The 23,111-nt window shown below is 40.2% G+C and overlaps 1 protein-coding gene across 8 annotated transcripts in view; it reads left to right on the forward strand.

Moving 5' to 3' along the window:
* AMBRA1 (autophagy and beclin 1 regulator 1) overlaps positions 1 to 23,111 on the forward strand; it is a 197,029-nt gene that overhangs the window by 128,351 nt on the left and 45,567 nt on the right. For all 8 annotated transcript variants that reach the window (XR_011649911.1, XM_004457908.3, XM_058306283.2 and 5 more), the window contains one exon: positions 4,049 to 4,159. Coding sequence is in view for 7 of the 8 variants with exons in the window: in XM_004457908.3 (XP_004457965.2) it covers positions 4,049 to 4,159 (111 nt within the window). In the remaining variant the exon portion in view is untranslated. The remainder of the gene's footprint in view (positions 1 to 4,048; positions 4,160 to 23,111) is intronic.

A 23,111-nucleotide genomic window follows, 5' to 3' on the forward strand; every position in this document is an offset into this window, starting at 1 on the left:
GGCACACTATTTGGACCAGTCTCTTAAAAAAGGACCTCCATTTATGAACCATTGATTACAGAGCTGTTTCCTATAGAGGAAATGCTCACAGAGAGTGGAATACCTCATTAAAATAATTAAAATAGCAGTAACTCATTAAACAGTTATAATTTGCCATCACTTTATTTTCATTGTCTCAGTTCTTCTCACATCCCTACAAGTTGTAGGTACTATTATTTTACCCCTTTTACAGATAAGGAAACTGAGGTTCAGAGAGATTGAATAATTTATACAAAGTCACACAGTAATACTGGCAGGAATATTAAAAATCAGATCCCTATGACTCTGAAGCCTATGTTCTCTGAAACCATGCAAAAGGGAGACCTATAGATCCTTGTCAAGCTAGACTCTAATCCATGGCAGAAGTGGAAAACTGGAAGTTTGGTGAGGAACATTTGTAGTATGCCATGCCTTTGATTAATCCCTTTCCATAATCAGCATCACTGATAGTATTGGTGCTTTCAGCAGCAAGTATTCCAGTACTGATCCTTTCTAAGAGCACCTACCTTGGAGTTAAAATGTAGGCTATATTTATCTAGCTTGGAGTTTCTCAATGAGCCATGATTTTGCCTGCATAGGGGACCTTTGGCAATGTGTGGATGTATTTTTGGTTGTCACAACTGGGTAGTAGGGGATGCTACTGGCGTCTAGTAGGTAGAAACTGCTAAACAGCCTATAATGCACAAATCCCATCTCCTCCCCCCAAAAAAGAATTATCTGACCCAAAATGTCAATAGTGCAGAGGTTGAGAAACCCTGAGTCTAGTGTGTCGTTCTGTTATTTACTTGGGAGAACCTTGAGGCCTTAAAAATCCCTCAGTGGTCTCTCAGGATTTGCTTTCTGAGGCTAAGTGCCTCCTGTGTAAATACTTTGGAGCTCAGTCTATTAACTTGCTCTGGCTCTTTTCCTGTACCTTCAGCGTAGTGGCCAGAGGCCTACTAAATGGTTGGGGTTTTTTATAGGGTGATGCTTTTTCTTCCTGATGTTTCCAAGAGACCAGCTTGGTTGGCCACTAATTCTGCCAGAAGAGAACCTGGTGACAATACTCCAATCTGTTGCTGGCATCTTTACCTCCCTAATCTGTGTTTACACGGCACTGAAAATCAACTCTCCTTGGCTTCCTTTCTCCTCAGCACTCTGGCACCATTGGCAGGGAACACCTCCCCAATCTCTTCCACACAGTGGAACCATGCTCATTTATTTTATTGTACAGCTGTGCTCCAGAAGTTATTTCTTGAGATATGGACTATATAAGATGCCTCTGGAGCTCTGGTTTGTAGTTCAATCATTTGTGTTCCCACTTACAGAGCCAGAGCTCTCTTAAAGTGTCTGGTATTATTCCTCAACTGTGTCCTCTTTGTGGCTCTCATCCTCTCCCCCAGATTTTGTTCCCACAATATGAAATTTTTTTCTGCGTTTTATTGTCTACTCTCTCCCAGCCCCTAGCATTTTGTTCATCATATACTGAGAAAGTAAACTTGCCTTCTTCTGTTGTGGGTTATATGCTTCCCAGCTTGAAGTTGGAGGAAATGATAAGAAACTTATTTGAAAGGAACCAGTGGCCAGGAGATGTCAACCATCTAGATAAGCAGGCCAGGGAAACAATTCAGAAGCTCCATGGAATTGAGCCTCGGTCAGAATGAAACTGAATAATTCTTTCCAGGGAAGTGGTAGACCTTGGAACTAAAATGATTTTCAGTATAAAGGATACCTAGAAAAACCAAGAAAGTATTAACAAAGTACTGCAGGCAGCTTGCCCTGCTAATGACCCAGATATTCTATAAAAGTTCTTAGATCAGATGTAATTATTATAGGAGACTTTTCTTTGAAGGTATATGCAAGGGCATATAATTACATCATCTGAGTGATGTGCCGCAGGCCTCTTAACAGAGTTTTGAAGTCAGTGAGCTCTTTGATAGCACCCCCAAATATTTCGGGCCTTCAAGAAAAGCATGATTGGGCCTTTCTTTTTGGATTTTAAAGAATGAGTTGTTTTGGGCATATGGTTTACAGTATTTCTCAACCTTTATTCCACTACTACCCTCCTAAAGAGCCTTTTTAGATGTTTTTCCCCAATTATCCCTTGCCTGTGAAATTTTAATATCACAGATGTACTTCATATGTTTTTATGTAGTGTAGCCCTTTGGAGAGGAGCAAACTATTGTACTAATATTTGCTTTTGCTCCCATGAACCACCAGTTTTTCCCCCATGGAAGCAATATTGCCCCATATTGAGAGTGCATAACCCAAAAGTATCATCATTTTGAAAAGGAAATGTTATTTTACCTTTTCCTTACAAACTGAAACTGGCACAAGGACACCATTAATAAAACTAAGTCGAAAGAGCCATCTAATGCAGTTGGAGAAGAGTAAAAAGCATACTTTTCCATATTTTGTGGCTTGTATGGAGAACATTTTATCCTTGAAGAATCTTTTTTTTTTTAAGATTTATTTATTTATTTAATATCCTCCCCCCACCCCCACCCCCGGTTGTCTGTTCTCTGTGTCCATTTGGTGCGTCTTGTTTCTTTGTCCGCTTCTGTTGTCGTGTCTTGTTTCTTTGTCCACTTCTGTTGTCATCAGCGGCACGGGAAGTGTGGGTGGCGCCATTCCTGGGCAGGCTGCACTTTCTTTTGCACTGGGCGGCTCTCTTTACGGGGTGCACTCCTTGCGCGTGGGGCTCCCCTACGTGGGGGACACCCCTGCGTGGCAGGGCACTCCTTGCGCGCATCAGCACTGCACATGGGCCAGCTCCACACGGGTCAAGGAGGCCCGGGGTTTGAACCGCGGACCTCCCAAGTGGGTAGACGGACACCCTAACCACTGGGCCAAGTCCGTTTCCCCCTTGAAGAATCTTTTGCCCATTTGAAGAAAGACTAGGGACAGGAGTAGTAGAGCAATGAATGAGCTCTTTAAAAGAATAGATAAGACTTTTTTGTAGTGTGATATGCAGAGAAGGATTAGGTGATACTGAAGCATCTGTGTTTAAGATTGTCCATTGTTCCAAGGCTAGTAAGCTATAACAAGTTCAGTTTCTCAAAGTAGGAGTTGATTTGCAGCAGAGAATACCATTTAGGTTGTCTGGCATACAAGAATGTTCTATTCTCCGGAGAGGGTTTGGCTATGTCTGATTAGAAGGGTGGTTGTCTGTGAAATGCACCTCAGAAGGAGGAGGAGGAAATGACATGTTCATGTAAATGAAATATAACTGCAAATTAAAGTGTCACCCTGTTATAAAAAAAAATCCATTTTTTATTTAATTGGTTTCCAAGGAAAAAATGTCATACAGAAGTGTGTATCTCAGGGAAAGTTAAACCATGAGATGTTACAAGTGAATCTGAATTTAAAGAAGTTCTCATGGGGGAATTATAAATTATCCACTTAATTTAAAATATTCTGCTACAAAGCTAGGCTCATAAATTTCTGCTATGTTATATGCCAGGAGTCCAGAAGAGATTGACAAATATTACATCATATGCTCTTTACTCCCTCTATCCAGTAAGCTGTATGCTTCCTCTTCCCTAGAGGAAGCCTCCTTTTGAATGTTTTATTAAGAAGAAGGTTATATACAAAGGAGATGCTTTCTCCCAAATAACGTTGTATACTACAAAGACATCCAGGGACTAAAATGCTACTGACTTTTCTGTGTCATGGTGTTCTCCTCTCTTTCACTTTTCTTTTCCCACATTTTCATCAAAACTTATCTGCCTCTTTGTGAACCTACCAAATGTACAGTACCTGCCACTTTGTTGGCACTAAATAAAATTTTAAGTAATAATGGTGATGGGAGGGATTATAGTTCCATGTAGAATTTTCCTTTGAGAACCATGCCTGGTTATTCTTTGAGACCGGGATTTGATAGATGGCACTTGCCAGCTTTCTTCAGTCTTAGTTGTGGTCCTTCCTCTTCCCCCTTTCTTACTAATCTCAGTGTATTGTATGTGTGTTCTGCAATAGAAACATGTAAGTGAATAATGTGATGTTCTCTCTTTGTCTTCTCCCCCATCAGGAGCAGTGATTGGTGATGGACAGTCTGCCGTGGCCAGTAACATTGCCAACACTACCTACCGGCTCCAATGGTGGGACTTCACCAAGTTTGACCTCCCAGAAATCAGTAATGGTACGTTAAGGTAGAACTGGGGGTACTAGTGAAAGGGGATATTTACCAGAATTCAGGAACTCATATAATGCTGAATTTTTCACTCTCTCGTTGAGCAGCCGATTGTCATGTGCCATTTCTGCAGTTCTTCTGCAACTCTCAGTTAAGCAGTTCAGCAGATATGCATTGAGCACCCATTCTGAGCAATGAACAATGCTAGCCACTAGGGTGAACACAAAATAAACATGTTGTCTCTGCCCTAAGGAGTTTGCAGATGAGTAATTATTTGGCCTTACCTAAAAGTTTGGGTAAATCTGACAGTAGGAGAAAGAGAAGGAAGTATAGGAACTGAGCACAGCTACACCTTGTGACCCTTGAGGAAAGATTGTAGTTTATTGATTAATTCAAGTCTGAATGGAATGAAATTGAGTGTGGCATGGTTGATATGTGATTTAAAACATATCTAACTGACAGTTCAGTTTTCTTCTAGGGAAGTAGACAGTCCCATGCCCCATTTGGTCAGTCGGAATCACAACATACAGACCTCTCATTTCCTTTTCAATCTAATGAAGGACCCTCTCTCATACAGTTCTGACAAGTGGTAGTTTAGACTCCGCTTAAATACTTCTGATGATCAGTTACACTATTTGATGAGAGGGCCTAATCCATCACTGCTAAATTCCTGTTAAAATGTTCTTTCTTGGGTGCAGATGTGGCTCAGTGGTTGAGCACCTGCCTCCCATGTACAAGGTCCTGAGTTCAATCTCCAGTACCTCCTAAAAAAATAATTAATTTTTTTATATAAAAAAGTTCTTTCTTGTACTGAACCACCATTTCTCTTGTTGTCATTCCTTTCCATTGGTCCTGACTCTCCTCCCTCTGAAGCTCATAGCCTTAAGTCTAATGATGCCTCTTCCAAGTGACAACTCTCAAGATATTTGGAAATAAACTGTCATTTCCCTTTAAATCTTTATTTTCAGGCCAAACCCTCTTTGATTAGTATTTTTCTGAACTGCTTTCCAGATCCTTGACAGTTCTGCTTCTCTTCCCTTTTGATTATGGGGAGCCAAAGCAAAATAGAAAATTCTGCATGTGATCTGTCTATTACACAGTACTGTGGTGCTTTGGATAGTATTAGTTCAGTCTAAAATTTCAGCAGCTTTTTCTGAAGGCACTGTTAGGTTTATAGTCATTTAAAATTCTTTGGTAATTGTTACTAAACTAGTACTCTACCATCTTGTACTTACCTTTGCAGCTTAAATCTTTTGAAAACCAAAGCAGATTTGTATTTATTTCTATTAAATTTCATCTATATAGTATCAATTGCATTTCCTAGTCTCTGCTCTCAATATCTTTTTGAACTTCGATTCAATCCTCACTCAGTCTCATGTTGTCTACTAAATTGGTAAGCACACTTTCTCCATCTCTCTACAGATTATTAGCAAAAATGGTGAATAAGTGCCAACCCTCTGTGTTGATTTTGGTTCATGAATTAACACCCTGGGCTAGGTTGTTCACATCTGAAGTCCACATTTTTCTATCTTATCTACAGGGTATTATAAGAGTTTGTCAGGTGCCTTAAAGAAATCAAGATATTCTCTATCTGTGGAATTCCCCAGTATGCCAGTCCTGGTATCCTTATCGGTCAAGGAAAATGAGGTTAATTTTTCATGTCTTGTTCTTAATGAAACCTCAGTAGTAATCATCCATTTCTTTCTAAGTACTCATAAGCCACATGTCCAGTAACGGTTCTTTAACTGCTGGAGATCAACTGCAATTCTCCTCTTTCCTCATTAAAAAACAAGTTTGTTTGTCATCTCTAGATTTATAACCAAGATCTTATTTGCCATAATTTATTTACAGCTATTTTGTTTTAATTTGGCATATTTGTATCTTTTATTATCTTTTATTTTTAAAAATAGATGATACATTCACAGTGCAAAAACCTAAAAATTATAAAAGGATATATAGTGAAAAGTCTTCCAACTCTGTCCCCTACTCACTCAACACTTCTCCCCATAGGCAGCCACTATTAGCAATTCCTTGTATATCTTTTCAGGTGTCAGACATTGCCACTATTAGCAATTTCTTGTATATATTATATGTATATATAAGCAAATTCAAATTTTTGTTTTCCACCTTTTTTGTAATCCAAATGGTAGCACGATACACATATTCTTCTGCATTTCCTGACTTTACAATTTTACTTTACTGTTTTCTTTGTTTTATAAAATATCTTGATAATCTTTCTATATCAGTATATAAAGTGCTTACTTGTTCATTTTTTATGACTGCCTAATATTCCATCCTATGAATGTACCATAATTTTTTTGTAATTAATTATCTCTAGAAATAGCTTTATTTAAGGAAATTAGGACCTAGATTGTAAGCTCTGGCAGCAGCCACATTTATTACTGACCTCTGATCTCTAATTGTTATTTCTAAGATGCTTTGATTTTTTAGGTATAACCCAATCGTTCCCTAGAATTTTTTTTTTCCTTTTTTTTAATTATCTTTTTTTTTTTTAAAGATACATAGTTCACACAGAAGCATTGTAATTTTTTGAGTCTCCTATTGAGGGACTTTTAAATTTCTTTTACATATGTAAGCATAGCATAAACTCTCATAGAGATGGAATTTCAGAGAGGAAGAGTATATGCATTTGTAATTTTGATAGCTATTACCAAACTGCCCTCCATAGGGGTTGTACCAATGTATACTTGCACCTGCAGTTTATGAGATTGCATGTTGCCCTGAACCATTGCCAATTGATTGTATCAAATTTTTGGATATTTACATATCTGATAGGTTAAAAAATAGTGTATTGGTATTTTTAATAAGTATTTCTGATATTACTAATGAGGTTAAGCACCTCTTCATATGATTGAGTCATTTGTGGGATGCGGACTTGGCCCAGTGGTTAGGGCGTCTGTCTACCACATGGGAGGTCCGCGGTTCAAACCCCTGGGCCTCCTTGACCTGTGTGGAGCTGGCCCACGCGCAGTGCTGATGAGCGCAAGGAGTGCCCTGCCACACAGGGGTGTCCCCGCATAGGGGAGCCCCACGCGCAAGGAGTGTGCCCTGTAAGGAGAGCTGCCCAGCACGAAAGGAAGTTCAGCCTGCCCAGGAATGGTGCCGCACACACGGAGAGCTGACACAACAAGATGACACAACAAAAAGAAACACAGATTCCCGTGCTGCTGACAACAGAAGCGGACAAAGAACACACAGCAGATAGACACAGAGAACAGACAACTGGGGCGGGAGGAGAAAGGGAGAGAAATAAACAATAATTAAATCTTTTTAAAAAAATCATTTGTGGCAAGCGGATGTAGTTCAAGCAGTTGAGTGCCCACCTCCCACATGGGAGGTCCTGGGTTGGGTTCTCCGTGCCTCCTGAAAAACAAAAACAAACAACAAGCAAAACAGATAAAACCCACTCAGGGAAGCCAGTGTGGCTCAGTGGTTGAGCACTGGCTCCCCATATATGAGGTCCCAGGTTCAATCCCCATCAAAAAAAAAAGACTTACTTGTGTTTTTGCTTATCTTGGCCTATATGTGTGCTTTACCACTTTTCTATTGTTACTGATCTTTTCCTTATCAACTCTGTAGAAGCTCTTTATAAATCAGGAAAATAACTTATAATAGGAATTAAAAAAAAAAACAACGGAATTTCCTAGTTGTCATTTGTCTTTTGACTTTGCGAAGGTTTATTTTTGATGTGCATCTTATTTTAAGTATTCAAAATTATCCATCTTTCCCTTCATGGTTCCTAGGTTTTATGTCACTGTTAGGAAGATCATTTAGTAATTTTAGTTTTAATTTTTTACATTTAAATCTTTGATTTATTAGGAAATTTGACCTAGTTCAAATAAGCAAAGTGTGATCCAACTTTTCCACCATATGGCCACTCATTTGTCCCGATCACTTTGTAAGTAGTCTGTTTATTCTTATTGATTTGTGATGTCACTTCCATTATATTAACTCCTTGTTTGTATTTAAATATATTTTTGTCTTTTTCTTTAAGATACATAGATCACAAAAACTGTTACATGAAAAAATATAAGAGGTTCCCATGTACCCCACCCCACCCCCACTCCTCCCACATCAACAACCTCTTTCATCATTGTAGCACGTTCATTGCATTTGCTGAATACATTTTGGACCACTGCTGTACCACATGGATTATAGTTCACATTGTAGTTTACACTCTCCCCCAGTACATTTAGTGGGTTATGGCAGGATATATAATGTTCAGCATCTGTCCCTGCAGTGTCATTTAAGACAATTACAAGTCCCAAAAATGTCCCCCCCATCACTTCTCTTCTTCCCTCTCCCTGCCCTCAGCAACTACTGTGTCCACTGTCTCCACATCAATGATACAGCTTCTTCCATTGAACTCTGCACTGTTACAGTAATCTGCTTGATTATTCATGTGATAATATTATCCTCACCAGAAAACATCCTTTTAATGTAATTCTTGCAATTGCAGTACATTTCTAAATTAGCTTAAGGAAATTTGGTATGTTTATATCTTATCTAAGAACATAGTGTGGTTTTTCCATTTCTCAAATGTCTCTTGTGTTCTTAAAGTTTCAAAGCATTCTTCAAATAGGTTTTATACATTTCTTAAGTTTATGTATAGTAACATAGTTTCTGTACATATTCTAATAAAACCTTTTTGGTTTTGATTTTCTGATACTGCTGCTTTCTGTGCTTTTAAAATACAACAATACAAACTTTCCTCTTGAAATAATTTCAGGTTTACAGGAAAGCTGCAGAAATAATGGTAAAAACAATAGAGAAATCCAATATACATATGTCTATCCATCCATCCATATATGTATTTTCTAAACATTTGAATAGGTTTGACACACCATGCTTCTTTACCATTTACTTCCGTGTATATTTCCTAAGATGAAAGATATTTCCCTTATGTAACCTAATTAAAAACACTTATCAAGAAACTTAACATTGATATAAGCAAATAGTCTATATTCAGTTTTTTTCATTTGCCCCAATAATGTTCTTTTGCGCATTTTCTCTTCCATTATAAGATCCAGTCCAGGATCATATATTGCATTTGTCATTGTCTCTTCAGCGCTTCTCTCTCTCTCTCTCTCTCTTCCTCGCTCTTCTCTCACTTTTTAATTGTGGTAACATATATACAATATATACTTTCCTATTTCAGCCACTCCCAAACATAGTACTCACCGTCATTAATCACACTCACAATATTGTGCTACCATTACTGCCATCCATTACTAAAACCTTTCCATCACCCTGTACCCATTATGCATTAACTCCCCATTTTTCCCCTCCATTCCTCCCCCATATAAGCTGTACTCTACTTTCAGTCTCTATAAATTTGCATATTCTAATTATTTCATGTATGTGGAATCATACGATATATGTCCTTTTGTATCTGCCTCAACATAATGTCTTCAAGGTTCATCCATGTTATAGCATATATAAGAACTACGTTCTTTTATATGGCTTTATAGTATTCCATTGTTTATCCATTTGTCTACTAATGGACATTTGGGTTGCTTCTACCTTTTGGCTATTGTGAATAATGCTGCTATGAGCATCACTGTACAAATAACTACTTGAGTCACTGCTTTTGGTTCTTTTGAATATATACCTAGATGTTGAATTGCTGGGCCATTATGGTAATTCCATTTAACTTTCTGAGAAACTGTCAAACTGGTTTTCACAGCAGCACTGCATTACATTCCTACCAACAATATACAGGGTTCCTATATTTCTGCATCCTAGTCAGCACTTACTATTTTCTGCTTTTTTTTTTTTAAATAATAGCCATCCTATTGGTTATAAAGTGGTAAATCATTATAGTTTTAATTTGCATTTCTTTAACCGCTAATGATGTTGAGCACCTTTTCATGTGCTTATTGGCCATTTGTATATCTTGTTTGGAGAAATGTCTATTCAGTCCTTTGCCCATTTTTTAATTGGATGATTTGTCTTTTTGTTGTTGAGTTGTAGGAGTTTTTCATATATTCTGGATATTAAACCCTTATCAGATATATGGTTTCCAAATAACGCCTCCCATTCTGTATGTTACCTTTTTACTTTCTAGTTAATATCGTTTGCACAGAAGTTAATTTTGATGTTCAATTTATGTTTTTTTTTTCTTTTGTTGCTTGTGCTTTTGGTGTAAAGTCTAAAGAATCTATTGCCTAAAACAAGGTCCTAAAGATATTTCCCTATGTTTTCTTGTAAGAGTTTTATAGTATCAGCTCTTATATTTAGGTCATTGATCCATTTTAAATTAATCCTTGTGTACGCCAAGAGCTGTAGGAGTCCACCTTCATTCTTTTGCATGTGGATTTCCAGTTTCCCCAGCACAATTTGTTTGTGTTTGTTTTCGTCTTTTTTTAAAGATTTATTTATTTAATTCTCTCCCCCCCCCCCCAATTGTCTCCTCTCTGTGTCCATTCGCTGTGTGTTCTTCTGCATCCTCTTGTATTATCAGGCAGCACTAGGAAACTGTGTCTCTGTTTCATTGCGTCAGCTCTCTGTGTGTGCAGCGCCACTCCTGGGTGGGCTGCGCTTTTTTCACACGGAAGCAGCTTTCCTTGCGTGACACTCTCCTTGCGCGTGGGGCTTCCCTACGTGGGGGCACCCCTGCATGGCAAGGCAATCCTTGCACACGATAGCACTGTACGTGGGCCAGCTCACCACACAGGTCAGGAGGCCCTGGGTATAGAACCCTGGACCTTCCATATGGTAGTCAGACGCTCTCTCAGTTGAGCCACATCCAATTCCTGTTTGTTGAATACTGTTGCTTTAGCCATTGAGTGGACTTGGCATTCTTGTTAAAAATTAGTTGGTCATAGATGCAGGAGTCTATTTCTGAACTATCTATTTATGGTCTATATATCTGTCCTTATGCCAGGACCATGCTGGGGTTTTTTTTGTTTGTTTCTGTTTTTGTTTTTAGTTAAGCCTGTAAAAAGAAGTTATTTGGGAAGTGGGGAAAAGAACAGAGCTTACTGAGAAATGGGAGAGAAAGATGGAAATACACACCAAGATTTGATGTGGGCCCCTCAGGCAGAAAGAGCAGTCTCTGCCTCATGTGATTACCTTTAAAACTTAATTATTCCACTCCCTTGCTAGTGATAAGGGGATGGGCCCCAGCAGTTATTGGTTACCCCAACCTATGGTGGAGGCCAATGGTAAGACCTTTTTGGAATATCTGGGGCCAAGGGGAAGTGCCAGAAAGAGAAACTGGGACCTCAAGGTTAAACTCAAGGGGCCATGCTGTTTTGACCACGGTAGCTTTATGATGTTTTTAAATCGGGAAATGTGATGAGCCCTTTAACTTTGTTCCTTTTGAAAATGGTTTTCCCTATTTGACAGCCCTTGCCTTTCCATAAGGATTTGATGATTAGCTTTTCCATTTCTGCAAAGAAAGCTTTCTTTCGCTTGGGATTGCGTTGAATCTGCTTTGGGTAGTGTTTTACTTTACTAAGGCTGCTTGTGCAAAGTACCAGAAATGGGTTGGCTTTTATAAAGGGAATTTATTAGGGTAAAAGCTTACAGTTTTGAGACTGTGAACATGTCCAAATCAAAGTATCATCAAAGATGCTGTCTCACCAAGGTTGTTACCAGCAGATTTTGGACTCCTGCCATGTGGCAAGATAAAAATGGCAGCACTCTGTCTGCATCTCTGCCTTCTCCTCTGTTTTAGTTTGCCAAATGCAAAGGTCAGCTGCTGGTCAGATCCTGGACTCCTGCCATGTGGCAAGGCAAGATGGTGGTTCTCTGTATGGGTCTCTCCAACCTCCAGTCTCTCTCTTGGCTTCTCGGGGTTTCTCAGTCCTCTCTCACGCATGACAGAGTCAAAATGGCAGCAGTGGGAGCAGATGTGGCTCAAGTGGTTGAACGCCTGAATCCCACATGGGAGGTCCTGGGTTCAGTTCCCAGTGCCTACTAAAAATAAATAAATAAATAAACAACAAGCAAACAAATGAAAAAACCAACTCAGGAAAGCTGATATGGCTCTGTGGCTGAGTGCCAGCTTCCCACATGCAAGGTCCTGGGTTCAGTCCCCAGCCCTGGTACCCCAAAAAAAAAAAAGACAGCGGCTGTCTTTCTTTGTGTTTTTGCTCCAGTTTTCAGTTTATGTAAGACCTCAGCAAGAGGGCAGAGTCCCAACCTGGGTCATGCCTCACTGACACAGTCCAATCAAAGGCCTTAAAGTGATCTAATCAAGTAATCTAATCAAAAGTTTCCTTAACTCAATCTAGTGTGATCAAAGTGTCCCAAGCCCACAAGAATGGAATAATTTTTAAAAATATGATCTTTTCTGGGATTCACATAACTTCAAACTGTCACAGGTAGTATTGACATCTTAATATTAGTCTTCTAATCCATGAGCATGGGATATCTTTCCGTTTATGTAGATCTTCTTTAATTTTTTTCTGTAATGATTTGTATTTTTTCACATACAAGTTCTTTTTTTATTTATTTATTTAATCCCCCTCCCCGCCCCCCCCCCCCCCGGTTGTCTGTTCTCTGTGTCTATTTGCTGCATCTTGTTTCTTTGTCTGCTTCTGTTGTCAGCAGCACGGAAGTGTGGGCGGCGCCATTCTTGGGCAGGCTGCACTTTCTTTCGCGCTGGGCGGCTCTCCTTACAGGTGCATTCCTTGCGCATGGGGCTCCCCTACGCGGGGGACACCCCTGTGTGGTGCGGCACTCCTTGCACACATCAGCACTGCACATGGGCCAGCTCCACACGGGTCAAGGAGGCCCGGGGTTTGAACCGTGACCTCCCATGTGGTAGACGGACACCCTAACCACTGGGCCAAGTCTGTTTCCCTACGTACAAGTTCTTTACATCCTTAGTGAGATATTTGATTTTTCTAGTTGCTATTGTAAATAAAATTGTTTTCTTGATGTCCTTTTTGGATTGTTCATTCCTAGTATACAGAAACACTACTGATTTTTGTATGTTAGTCTTATATCCTGCCAGATTGTTAAATTCATTTATTAGCTCTAGTACCTTTCTTGTACGTTCATTGGGATTTTCTGTAAATACCATCATCTCATCCTTGACTAGGGATAGTTTTACTTCTTCCTTTCTAATTTGGGTGACTTTTCTTTCTTCGTCTTGCCTAATTGCTCTAACTAAAACTTCCCGGACAGTGTTGAATAGCAGTGGTGAAAGCAGGCATCCTTATCTTGTTCCTCATCTCAGAGGGAAAGCTTTCTGTCTTTAACCATGAAATATGTTGTTAGCTGTGGGTTTTTCATATATGCCCTTTATCAAGTCGAGGAAGTTCCCTTTTATTCCTAGTTTTCTAGTTTTATCAAGAAATTGCTGGATATTGTTAAATGCCTTCTCTGCATCACTTGGACTGATTATATTGTCTTTTTCCCTTCATACTAAAATCCCACTTGGTCATGGTATAAATCCTTTTAATATGCTTTTGGATTCAGTTTGCTAGTATTTTATTGAGAACTTTACATTCATATTCATAGGGGATATTGGTCTGTAATTTTCTTTTCTTGTGATATCTTTACCTGGCTTTGGTATTAGTTGATGATGGCCTCATAGAATGAGTTAGGGAGTGTTCCCTCCTCTTCAGTTTTTTGGAAGAGTGTGAAAAGGATTGGTTTTAATTCTTCTAAATGTGTTCAGTAAAATTCACCAGTGAAGCCATCTAGTCCTGGACATTCATTTTGAGGAGTTTTTTGGGTTTTCTTTAATATAATTTTTTTATTAGAGAAATTATAGATTTACAGAAAAATCACATAGACTATACAACTTTCCCATATAACCCCACTATTGTTTTTTTATTTATTTATTCTCCCCACCCACTGCCCTCGTTGTTTTAAACTCACTGTCTACTCTCTCTCTCCATTCGCTATGTGTTCTCTGGGTCCGCTCCTCTTTTCTTTAGGAGGTACCGGGAACCAAACCTGGGACCTCCCATGTGGAAAAGAGGTGCTCTTTTGAGCCACCCCTGCTCCTTGCTTTGTTGTCTCTCTCATCGTTTTTCCTCTTTGTGTCTCCTTGTTGTCTCATCTTGTTGTGTCAGCTCTCCATACCAGCCCATTATACCAGCTCGCTGTCTTGCTCATCTTCTCCAGGAGGCACTGGAACCAAACCTGGGACCTCTCATATGGTAGGCTGGAGTACAGTCTCTTGAGCCACATCCACGTCATATTCCTACCCCACCCCCCGTTATTTTTTTGGTGTTTTTTTCTTCTTAGTTATTTTTTTGTCTCCCATTATTATTAACACCTTGCATTATAATAGTACATTTGTTGCAATTCATGAAAAAAAAATTTTATAATTGTACTACTAACTATAATAATCCATGGTTTACTTTAGAGTTCAGTTTGTATTGTACAGTCCTATTTTTTTTTGGTTATTTTTAATTTTTATTTTAGTAACATATATGCTACCTAAAATTTACCTTTGTAACCATATTCAAATATATAATTCAGAGGGGTTAATTATATTCAGAGTCTTATGAATGTAATTCACAAGACTCACAATTCTCTATTACCAAAACTTTTCCATCACTCCCAACAGAAATTCTTTACCAATTAAGCTTTAACTCCCCATTCCCTTGCCCCTCCCCAACACCTGGTAACCTGTATTCTAGTTCCTGACTATGAATTTGCTTATTCTAATTATTTCATATCAGTGCGATCACACCATATTTGTCCTTTTGTGTCTAGCTTATCTCACTCAACAAGTTGTCTTCAGGGTTCATCCATGTTGTCACATATGTCAGAGATTTGTTTCTTTTCACAACTGCGTATTATTTCATCGTATGTATATACTGCATTTTTCTTATCCATTTGTCTGTTGATGGACATTTGGATAGCTTTCATCTTTTGGTAGTTGTGAATATGCTGCTGTGAGCACTGGTGTGCAAACATCTGTTCAAGTCCTTTCAATTTTTTTGAGTATATACCTGGAAGTGGCATTGCTGGGTCATATGGTAATTCTATACTTAACTTTCTGAGGAACTGCCAAACGGTTTTCCCTGGTGGCTGTGCCATTTTATAGTACCAGCAACAATGAATGGTGGGGGGAGGAGTGGGGGGGGATGGGGGGTTTATAGGGACCTCATATATTTTTAATGTAACATTAAAAAAATAAAGACAAAAAAAAACAATGAATGAGTGTTCCTGTTTCTCCACATCCCTTCCAATACTTTTTTTTAAAATTATGGCCATTTTAGTGGATGTGGTGTGGTATGTCATTGTGGTTTTGCTTTACTTTACCCTAATGGAGAAGTTGGTATGTTTTCACATGCTTTTTGGACATTTGCAGCATATCTTCTTTGGAGAAATGTATATTCAAATCTTTTGCCCGTTTTTTGAATGAGCAGTTTGTTTTTTTGTTGTTGCGTTATAGCATTTCTTTATAAATTCTGAATATTAAACCCTTATCAGATATGGAATTTCCAAATATTTTCTCCCATTCTATAGCTAGCTTGCCTTTTTATTTATTTTTATTATATTTTATTTCTTTATATTTTTTTAGGAGGTACCGGGGATTGCACCTGGGACCTCATACATGCAAAGCAGGCACTCAACAATTGAGCTACACACACTCCTCTCTAGCTTGTCTTTTTGCTTTTTTTTTTTAAGATTTATTTTTTGTTTTTATTTATTTCTCTCCCCTTCCCATCCCCTGTTATCTGCTCTCTCTGTTCATTCACTGTGTGTTCTTCTGTGACTGCTTCTATCCTTATCAGCAGCACTGGGAATCTATGTTTCTTTTTGTTACATCATCTTGTTGTGTCAGCTCTCTGTGTGTGAGGTGCCATTCTTGGGGGCAGGCTGCACTTTCTTTCGCACTGGGCAGCTCTCCTTATGGGGCACACTCCTTGTGTGTGGGGTTCCTCTATGCGGAGGACATCCCTACCTAGAAGACACCCCTGTGTGGCACAGCACTCCTTGCGCACATCAGCACTGCACATGGGCCAGCTCCACATGGTCAAGAAGGCCCAGGGTTTGAACCATGGACCTCCCATGTGGTAGGTGGACGCCTATGTTTATCTCTTTTTTTCTTTTCTTGCTCATGCTTAAGTGTAGGGTCTAAGAAACCATTGCCAACACAAGATCCTAAAGATTCTCCCTACGTTCTTCATTCTTTTGCATATGGATATCCAGTTTTCCCAACACCATTTGATGAAGAAACTGTTCTTTCCCAGTTGAGTAGACTCTGCACCCTTGTCAGAAATCATTGGCCATATATGGTAGGGGTCTATTTCTGAACTCTCAGTTCAATTACGTTGGTCTATATATCTGTCCTTCTGCTAGGACCATGCTGTTTTGACCACAGTAGCTTTGTAATAAGTTTTAAATTTGAGAAATGTGAGTTCTCTTGCTTCATTCTTCTTTTTTAAAGATGATTTTGGCTATTCAGGGCCCCTTACCCTTCTATGTAAAGTTGATTGGCTTTTCGATTTCTGCAAATAAGGCTATTGGAATTATCGTTGGAATTGTGATGAATCTGTAAATCACTGGGTAGAATTAACATCTGGACAATATTTTGTCCTTCAATCTGTGAGCATAGAATATCCTTCCACTTGTTTAGCATTGTTTGTTCTTTTAGCATTGTTTGTTCTATATGAGAGGTCCAGGGTTCAATTCCCAGGGCCTCCTGGTGAATGCAAGCTGGCCTAAACGGAAAGCTGGCCCATGCGGAGTGCTGGCCCAAGTGGAGAGCTGGCACAGCAAGATGACTCAACAAAAAGAGACACAGAGGAAAGACTATAAGAGACACAGCAGGGAAGTGGATTTGGCTCAACTGATAGAGCATCCACCTACCACAGAGGAGGTCCGGGGTTCAAACCTGGGGCCTCCTGGCCCATGTGGTGAGCTGGCCCACACGAAGTGCTGACGCACGCAAGGAGTGCCCTGCCACGCAGGGTTGTCCCCGCATAGGGGAGCCCCACATGCAAGGAGTGCACCCCTCAAGGAGAGCTGCCCCACATGAAAAAGCGCAGCCTGCCCAGGAGTGGCGCCACACACACGGAGAGCTGAAGCAGCAAGATGATGCAACAAAAAAGAGACAAAGATTCCCAGTGCCACAGACAAGAATGCAGGTGGTCACAGAGGAACACACAGCGAATAGACACAGAGAGGAGACAACGGCAGGGGGGGAGGGAAAAGAAATAAATTTTTTGAAAAATCTTAAAAAAAAAAAAAAAAGACCAGGGAGCTGAGGTGGTATAAGAGATTGAGCACCTCTCTCCCACTCCAAAAGGTCCCAGGATTGGTTCCTGGTGCCACCTAAAGAGAAGACAAGCAGATACAGAAGAACACACAGCGAATGGACACAGAGAGCAGAAAATGAGGGGGCATGGGGGATAAATAAATAAATCTTTAAAAAAAAAAAACAACACTGCATGCTGCTCTTATATCTACCACTTTGCTGATTTTTTTTTTTTTTTTTTTTAACTCTAATAACTTTGTTGTAGATTTTTTGGGGCTTTCTATCTATTGGCTCATGTCATCTGAAAATAGTGAAAGTTTTCCTTCTTTCTTTCCAGTTTGGATTCCTTTTATTTCTTCTTTTCTAACTGGTCTGGTTGAACTTCTGGTACAACTGAATAACAGTGACAGTAGGCATCTTTGTCTTATTCCAGATTTTAGAGGGGAAGCTTTCAGTCTTTCACCATTGAGTATGATGTTAGCGGTGGTTTTTCCTAGATGCCCTTTATCAGTTTGAGGAATTTTCCTCCTATTCCTCGTTTACTAAGTGTTTTTCGTGTGTGTTTTTTTCCTCTCCCCTTCCCCTTCCACCCCCAGTTGTCTGCTCTCTGTGTCTCTTCACTGTGTGTTCTTCTTTGTCCACTTGTATTCTTGTCAGCAGTACCAGGAGTCTGTGTCTTTTTTGTTGCGTCATCTTGCTACATCAACTCTGTGTGTGTGCGGCACCACTCTGGGCAGGCTGCACTTTTTCACATGGGGCAGCTCTCCTTGAGGGGCGCACTCCTTGTGTGTGGAGCTTCCCTATGCGGGGACACCCCTGCGTGGCAGGGCATTCCTTGTGTGCATCAGCGCTGCATGTGGACCAGCTCACCACACGGGCCAGGAGGCCTGGGTTTGAACCCTGGACCTCCCGTGTGGTAGGCCGGCGATCTATCATTTGAGCCAAATCCACCTCCCCTAAGTGTTTTTATGAAGAACGTATGCTAGATTTTGTCAAATGCCTTTTCTGCATCAGTTGAGATGATCGTGGTTTTTTTCCCCCTTCATTCTGTTAATGTGGTATAGTCCTTTTTTTTTTTTTTTTTTTTTTTGATAAGTTGTGAGTTAACAAAACAATCATGCATGCCATACAGGATTCCCATATATCACCTACCTACCACCACCACCTTACATTTTTGTGACACATTTATTACAAATAGGAAAGGACATCATCATAATATTACTGCTATCTATAGTCCGTAGCTTATATTTGGGGTATTTTTCCCACAACCATCCTATTATTAGCACCATGTATTATTATTGTATATTTGTTATAATTCATGAGAGAATGTTCTCGTGTTTGTACTGGTAACCATAGGCCATCATTCACCTTGGGGTTCACTGTGTTATAACATCTGTAGCCTTGTTCAGTCCATCCAAAGTATACACTCAGTGGCTCTCAGTTTTCATCACAGAACTGTGCTGTCATCAGCTCAGTCCATTTCAGAACGTGTTCATAATCGAAAAGGAAAAATCCCATTTCTCCTTATAATTCCCTTTTATTGACTCTTAGCATTGATATAGTACCTTCTTTGCCATTGCTGTAAAAATATTACAATATTACTGTTAACTGTAGTTTCTACATTTCATTAGTTGTATTTTTCCCATGTATCTCCATATTCTTAGCACCTGGTAATAGAGGATCATTCTTGTATTTGTACTGTTAACCACAGTCATCATCTACCACTGAAGTCGTGTTATACAGTCCATAGTTTATGCTCTGGCTTTCTTTCAGTTGACATTAACCTCCCTAGACTACCCCTGTCAGCCACAATCACGTTTATAAATCAGCAGTGTTGATTATACTCACTATAATGTATTACCATCACTCTAACCATTTCCCCACATTTACAATCTTCCTTAAACATTCTATTTACATTCGTCTTCAGCTCCCCATTCTCAACCCACGTTCTACCTCTTAGTAATGGTTTAACTCTTTGAGTTTATTCATGGTATTTAGTTCATATTGTGAGGCCATACAATATTTGTCCTCCTATGTCTTGCTTATTTCACTCAACATAATGTCCTCAAGGTTCATCCATGTTGTAATATGCATCCCAACTTCATTTCTTCTTACAGGTGAATAGTATTCCATTGTGTATATATATATATACACCACATTTTGTTTATCCATTCACCAGTTAATGGACACCTGGGTTGTTTCCATCTTTTAGCAATTGTGAAAATGTGTGCTATGAACATCAGTGTGAAATGTCTGTGTGTGTCCTTGCTTTCAGGTCTTCTGAATATCTTCCTAGTAGAGAGCTTGCCAGATCCTATGGCAGTTCCATATTTAGCTTCTTGAGGAACTGCCAAACTGTCCTCCACAGAGGCTGTACCATTTTGCATTTCTACCAATAGTGGAAGTGTTCCTGTTTCTCTGCAGCCTCTCCAGCACTTGTAGTTTTCTGTTCTGTTAATAATGGACATTCTGTAAAGTGTGAAATGATATCTCATTGTAGTTTTGATTTCTTGCTATTATATGCCTCTGATGTATTTTTTTAAAACCTGTAAGTTTTGGAGTGATTTTTTATGCAGCAAAAGCTAACTGAATAAAGAAGGGAAGAAAAGAAAATGCTAACTGGTACAGGAATCATTAAGACCCCCTCCCCAGCAGCCCTCTGGTCCAGTCTTTGAGCCAGCGCACTTAGGAACAAAGATGCCAAGGATATCTATTGTTTGGCTGTTCACATCCCTTCTTCTGGTGACAGAAACCCTCTCTTCATTTTAGAAAACCACCTCCCACATTCTCTGTCCTTGTGGCTTGGGTGGGCTGACCCCACTTCTAGTTTCTGGAGTGGGTGTGTGACCCAGGACTAGCCAAACAATCAAGGATAGAATGACCAGTTCAGGGATGGGCATTCACCTGTGCCCTGGTATGTTGTCAGCTTGGAGCTGCTGGTGGCTCTTTTCTGCCATATCAAGGGGACACAGCCTATCTGAGGTGGAAGCCACAATTGAGGGACAGAATCTAATGTGGGTTTTTTTTAAAGATATATGTGTATTTTATCCCTCCCCCTCCCCCAGGTGGTTCTCTCATCTATCTGCTCATTGTTTGCTCACCTTCTCCAGGAGGCACCAGGAACCAAACCTAGGACCTTCCCACATGGGAGGCGAGTGCCCAATGGCCTGAGCCACATCCACTACCCAAGGGCTGTGGTGTCTGCTGACTTGTGGCATCTGCTCATTTAGGTGTCTGCTCATTGCAGCAAGTGTGGACATCTCACTTGTTGCAGCAGGTGCAGGCATCTGCTTATCTTCTTTTGGAGGCACCAGAACCTGAACCTAGAACCTCTCCTGTGGTAGGCAGGTATCCACCTTGTTGAGCCACTTCTGCTTCCCTCTAATGTATTTTTAATCTCATCCATAGTGTCTTTCATTCTCATAATCTGTTACTTTTCTTCGCAGACTTTCAAATTTTTCTTTATGCTCACCCAGTATCTTCTTAATATCCTTTATCTCTTTTAAGAAATTTTTGTGAACATCATTGATTAGTTGTTGTAAATCCGGTTTGTTTTTTTTTAAGATTTATTTTTTTATTTCTTTCCCCCTCCCAGTTGTCTGCTCTCTGTCCATTTGCTGTGTTTTCTTCTGTGTCTGCTTCTATTCTTGTCAGCAGCCCAGGAATCTGTGTCTCTTCTTGTTGCATCCTCTTACTGTGTCAGCTTTCTGTTTGTGTGGTGCCATTCCTGAGCAGGCTGGACTTCCTCTCGCGCAGGGCGGCTCTCCTTACAGGGCGCACTCCTTGCACGTGGGGCTCCACCTTACGGGGGACACCCCTGCGTGGCACAGCACTCCTTGCACGAATCAGCACTGTGCGTAGGCCAGCTCCACACAGGTCAAAGAGGCCCGGGGTTTGAACCGTGGACCTCCCATGTGGTAGGTGGATGCTCTATCCATTGAGCCAAGTCCGCTTCCCATAAATCCTGTTTCTTATCAGGATTTTTTATTTGATTCTTTGGTTGGGCCATCTCTTTCTATGTATGCCTTGTAATTTTTTGCTGATGTATAGACATCTGATTATGTTGGTCAATTTATTCTACGGTCTGTTTCTCTCTTGCCTAGTGGTTTTGTTTCATGACTCTTCTTTGATTTTTGGTTCAGCTTATTCTCAGTCTTTAAGATTACCCAATATACCTTATCATAACAGGGCCAGGGATCTACTAATGTGGTGCAGACCAGGTCAAAGGGGCCTGGGACATGAGAGACACTGAAAAACATTTTTACTTCTTGCCTTTTCCCATCCTGCCAGCAGATGGCTCACTTGGGCAGATTGTTCCACAGAGTTCAATTTCAGCCTGTACTCACTGGTGATTGCTCTCTGACCAGAGCTGAGGTACAAAAGGGCTCCACTGACCAAACTCACTTCTGCCCTCTGCCACACCCACTCTTCTCCCAGAGAGGAAGACATCTGTTCCCCTCAGCTGACTACAAGTGCCACAGGTTTTACCCAAGTTGTTCACTGTTCACCTTGACTATGGGAGATGGGAGATGGGTGTCGTTCCTGACTGTGGTTTTCACTTCAGCCTCTTTGTCTCTCTGTCCCTCTCCTCCTGGATGGTACACAACACTCTCCTGGTCTGCAGACCCCCAAAGCAGCTCCTTCAGATAGCTTTTTGCCCTTCTTCCTTTGTTTTTTTAAGAGCTACAGTGATTTTCATATGTTGAACTCAACACCATTGCATTCCTGGAATAAATCCCACTTGATCATGTTGTATTTTTCTTTTAATGTGCTATTGGATTTAGTTTGCTAGTACTTTGCTAAGGGTTTTTGCATCTATATGCACAAGGGATATTGGTCTGTAATTTTGTGTGTGTGTGTGTGGTATCTTTATCTGGCTTTGGTAGTAGGTTGATGTTCACCTCATAGAATAAGTTTGGAAGTTTCCCTCCTTTACTGTTTTTTGGAAGAGTGTGAGCAGGATGGCTATTAATTCTTCTTGGATTGTTCGGTAAAACTCACCTGTGAAGCCACCTGATCTCTAGGTCTTTTCTTTTTTGGGAGGTTTTTGATTACTGATTCAACTTCTTTACTTGTAATTAATGTGTGGACATCTTCTGTTTCTTCTAGAGTCAAAGTACGTTGTGTGTTTCTAGGAACTTGTCTAGAAACATCTAGACATTTAGGTTGTCTAATGTGTTGTCATACAGTTTTCCATAGTTTCCTCTTATAAGTCCTTTTATTTATGTAAAGGTGGTAGTAATGTTCCCTCATTTCTTTCTTTTTTTTTTTTTAAGATTTATTTATTTATTTATTTATTTCTCTCCCCTTCCCCCCCACCCAGGTTGTCTGTTCTCTGTGTCTATTTACTGTGTCGTCTTCTTTGTCCACTTCTGTTGTCAGCAGCACGGGAATCTGTGTTTCTTTCTGTTGCATCATCTTGTTGTGTCAACTTGTTGTGTCAGCTCTCCGTGTGGGCGATGCCATTCTTAAGCAGGCTGCCCTTTCTTTCATGCTGGGTGGCTCCCCTACTCCGGGGGGCTCCCCTACGCGGTGCACACCCCTGCGTGGCACGGCACTCCTTGCGCGTATCAGCACTGCGCATGGACCAGCTCCACACAGGTCAGGGAGGCCCCGGGTTTGAACCGCGGACCTCACATGTGGTAGATGGATGCCCTAACCACTGGGCCAAGTCCGCTTCCCTCCCCCTTTTATTTCTGATTTTAGTTATTTGCATTCCCTTTTTTTTTGTAGCTAAATGCTTATTAATTTTATCTTTTCAAA

This window comes from Dasypus novemcinctus, chromosome 10, assembly GCF_030445035.2.
Source record: "Dasypus novemcinctus isolate mDasNov1 chromosome 10, mDasNov1.1.hap2, whole genome shotgun sequence".
In the NCBI taxonomy this organism is placed as follows: Eukaryota; Metazoa; Chordata; class Mammalia; order Cingulata; family Dasypodidae; genus Dasypus; species Dasypus novemcinctus.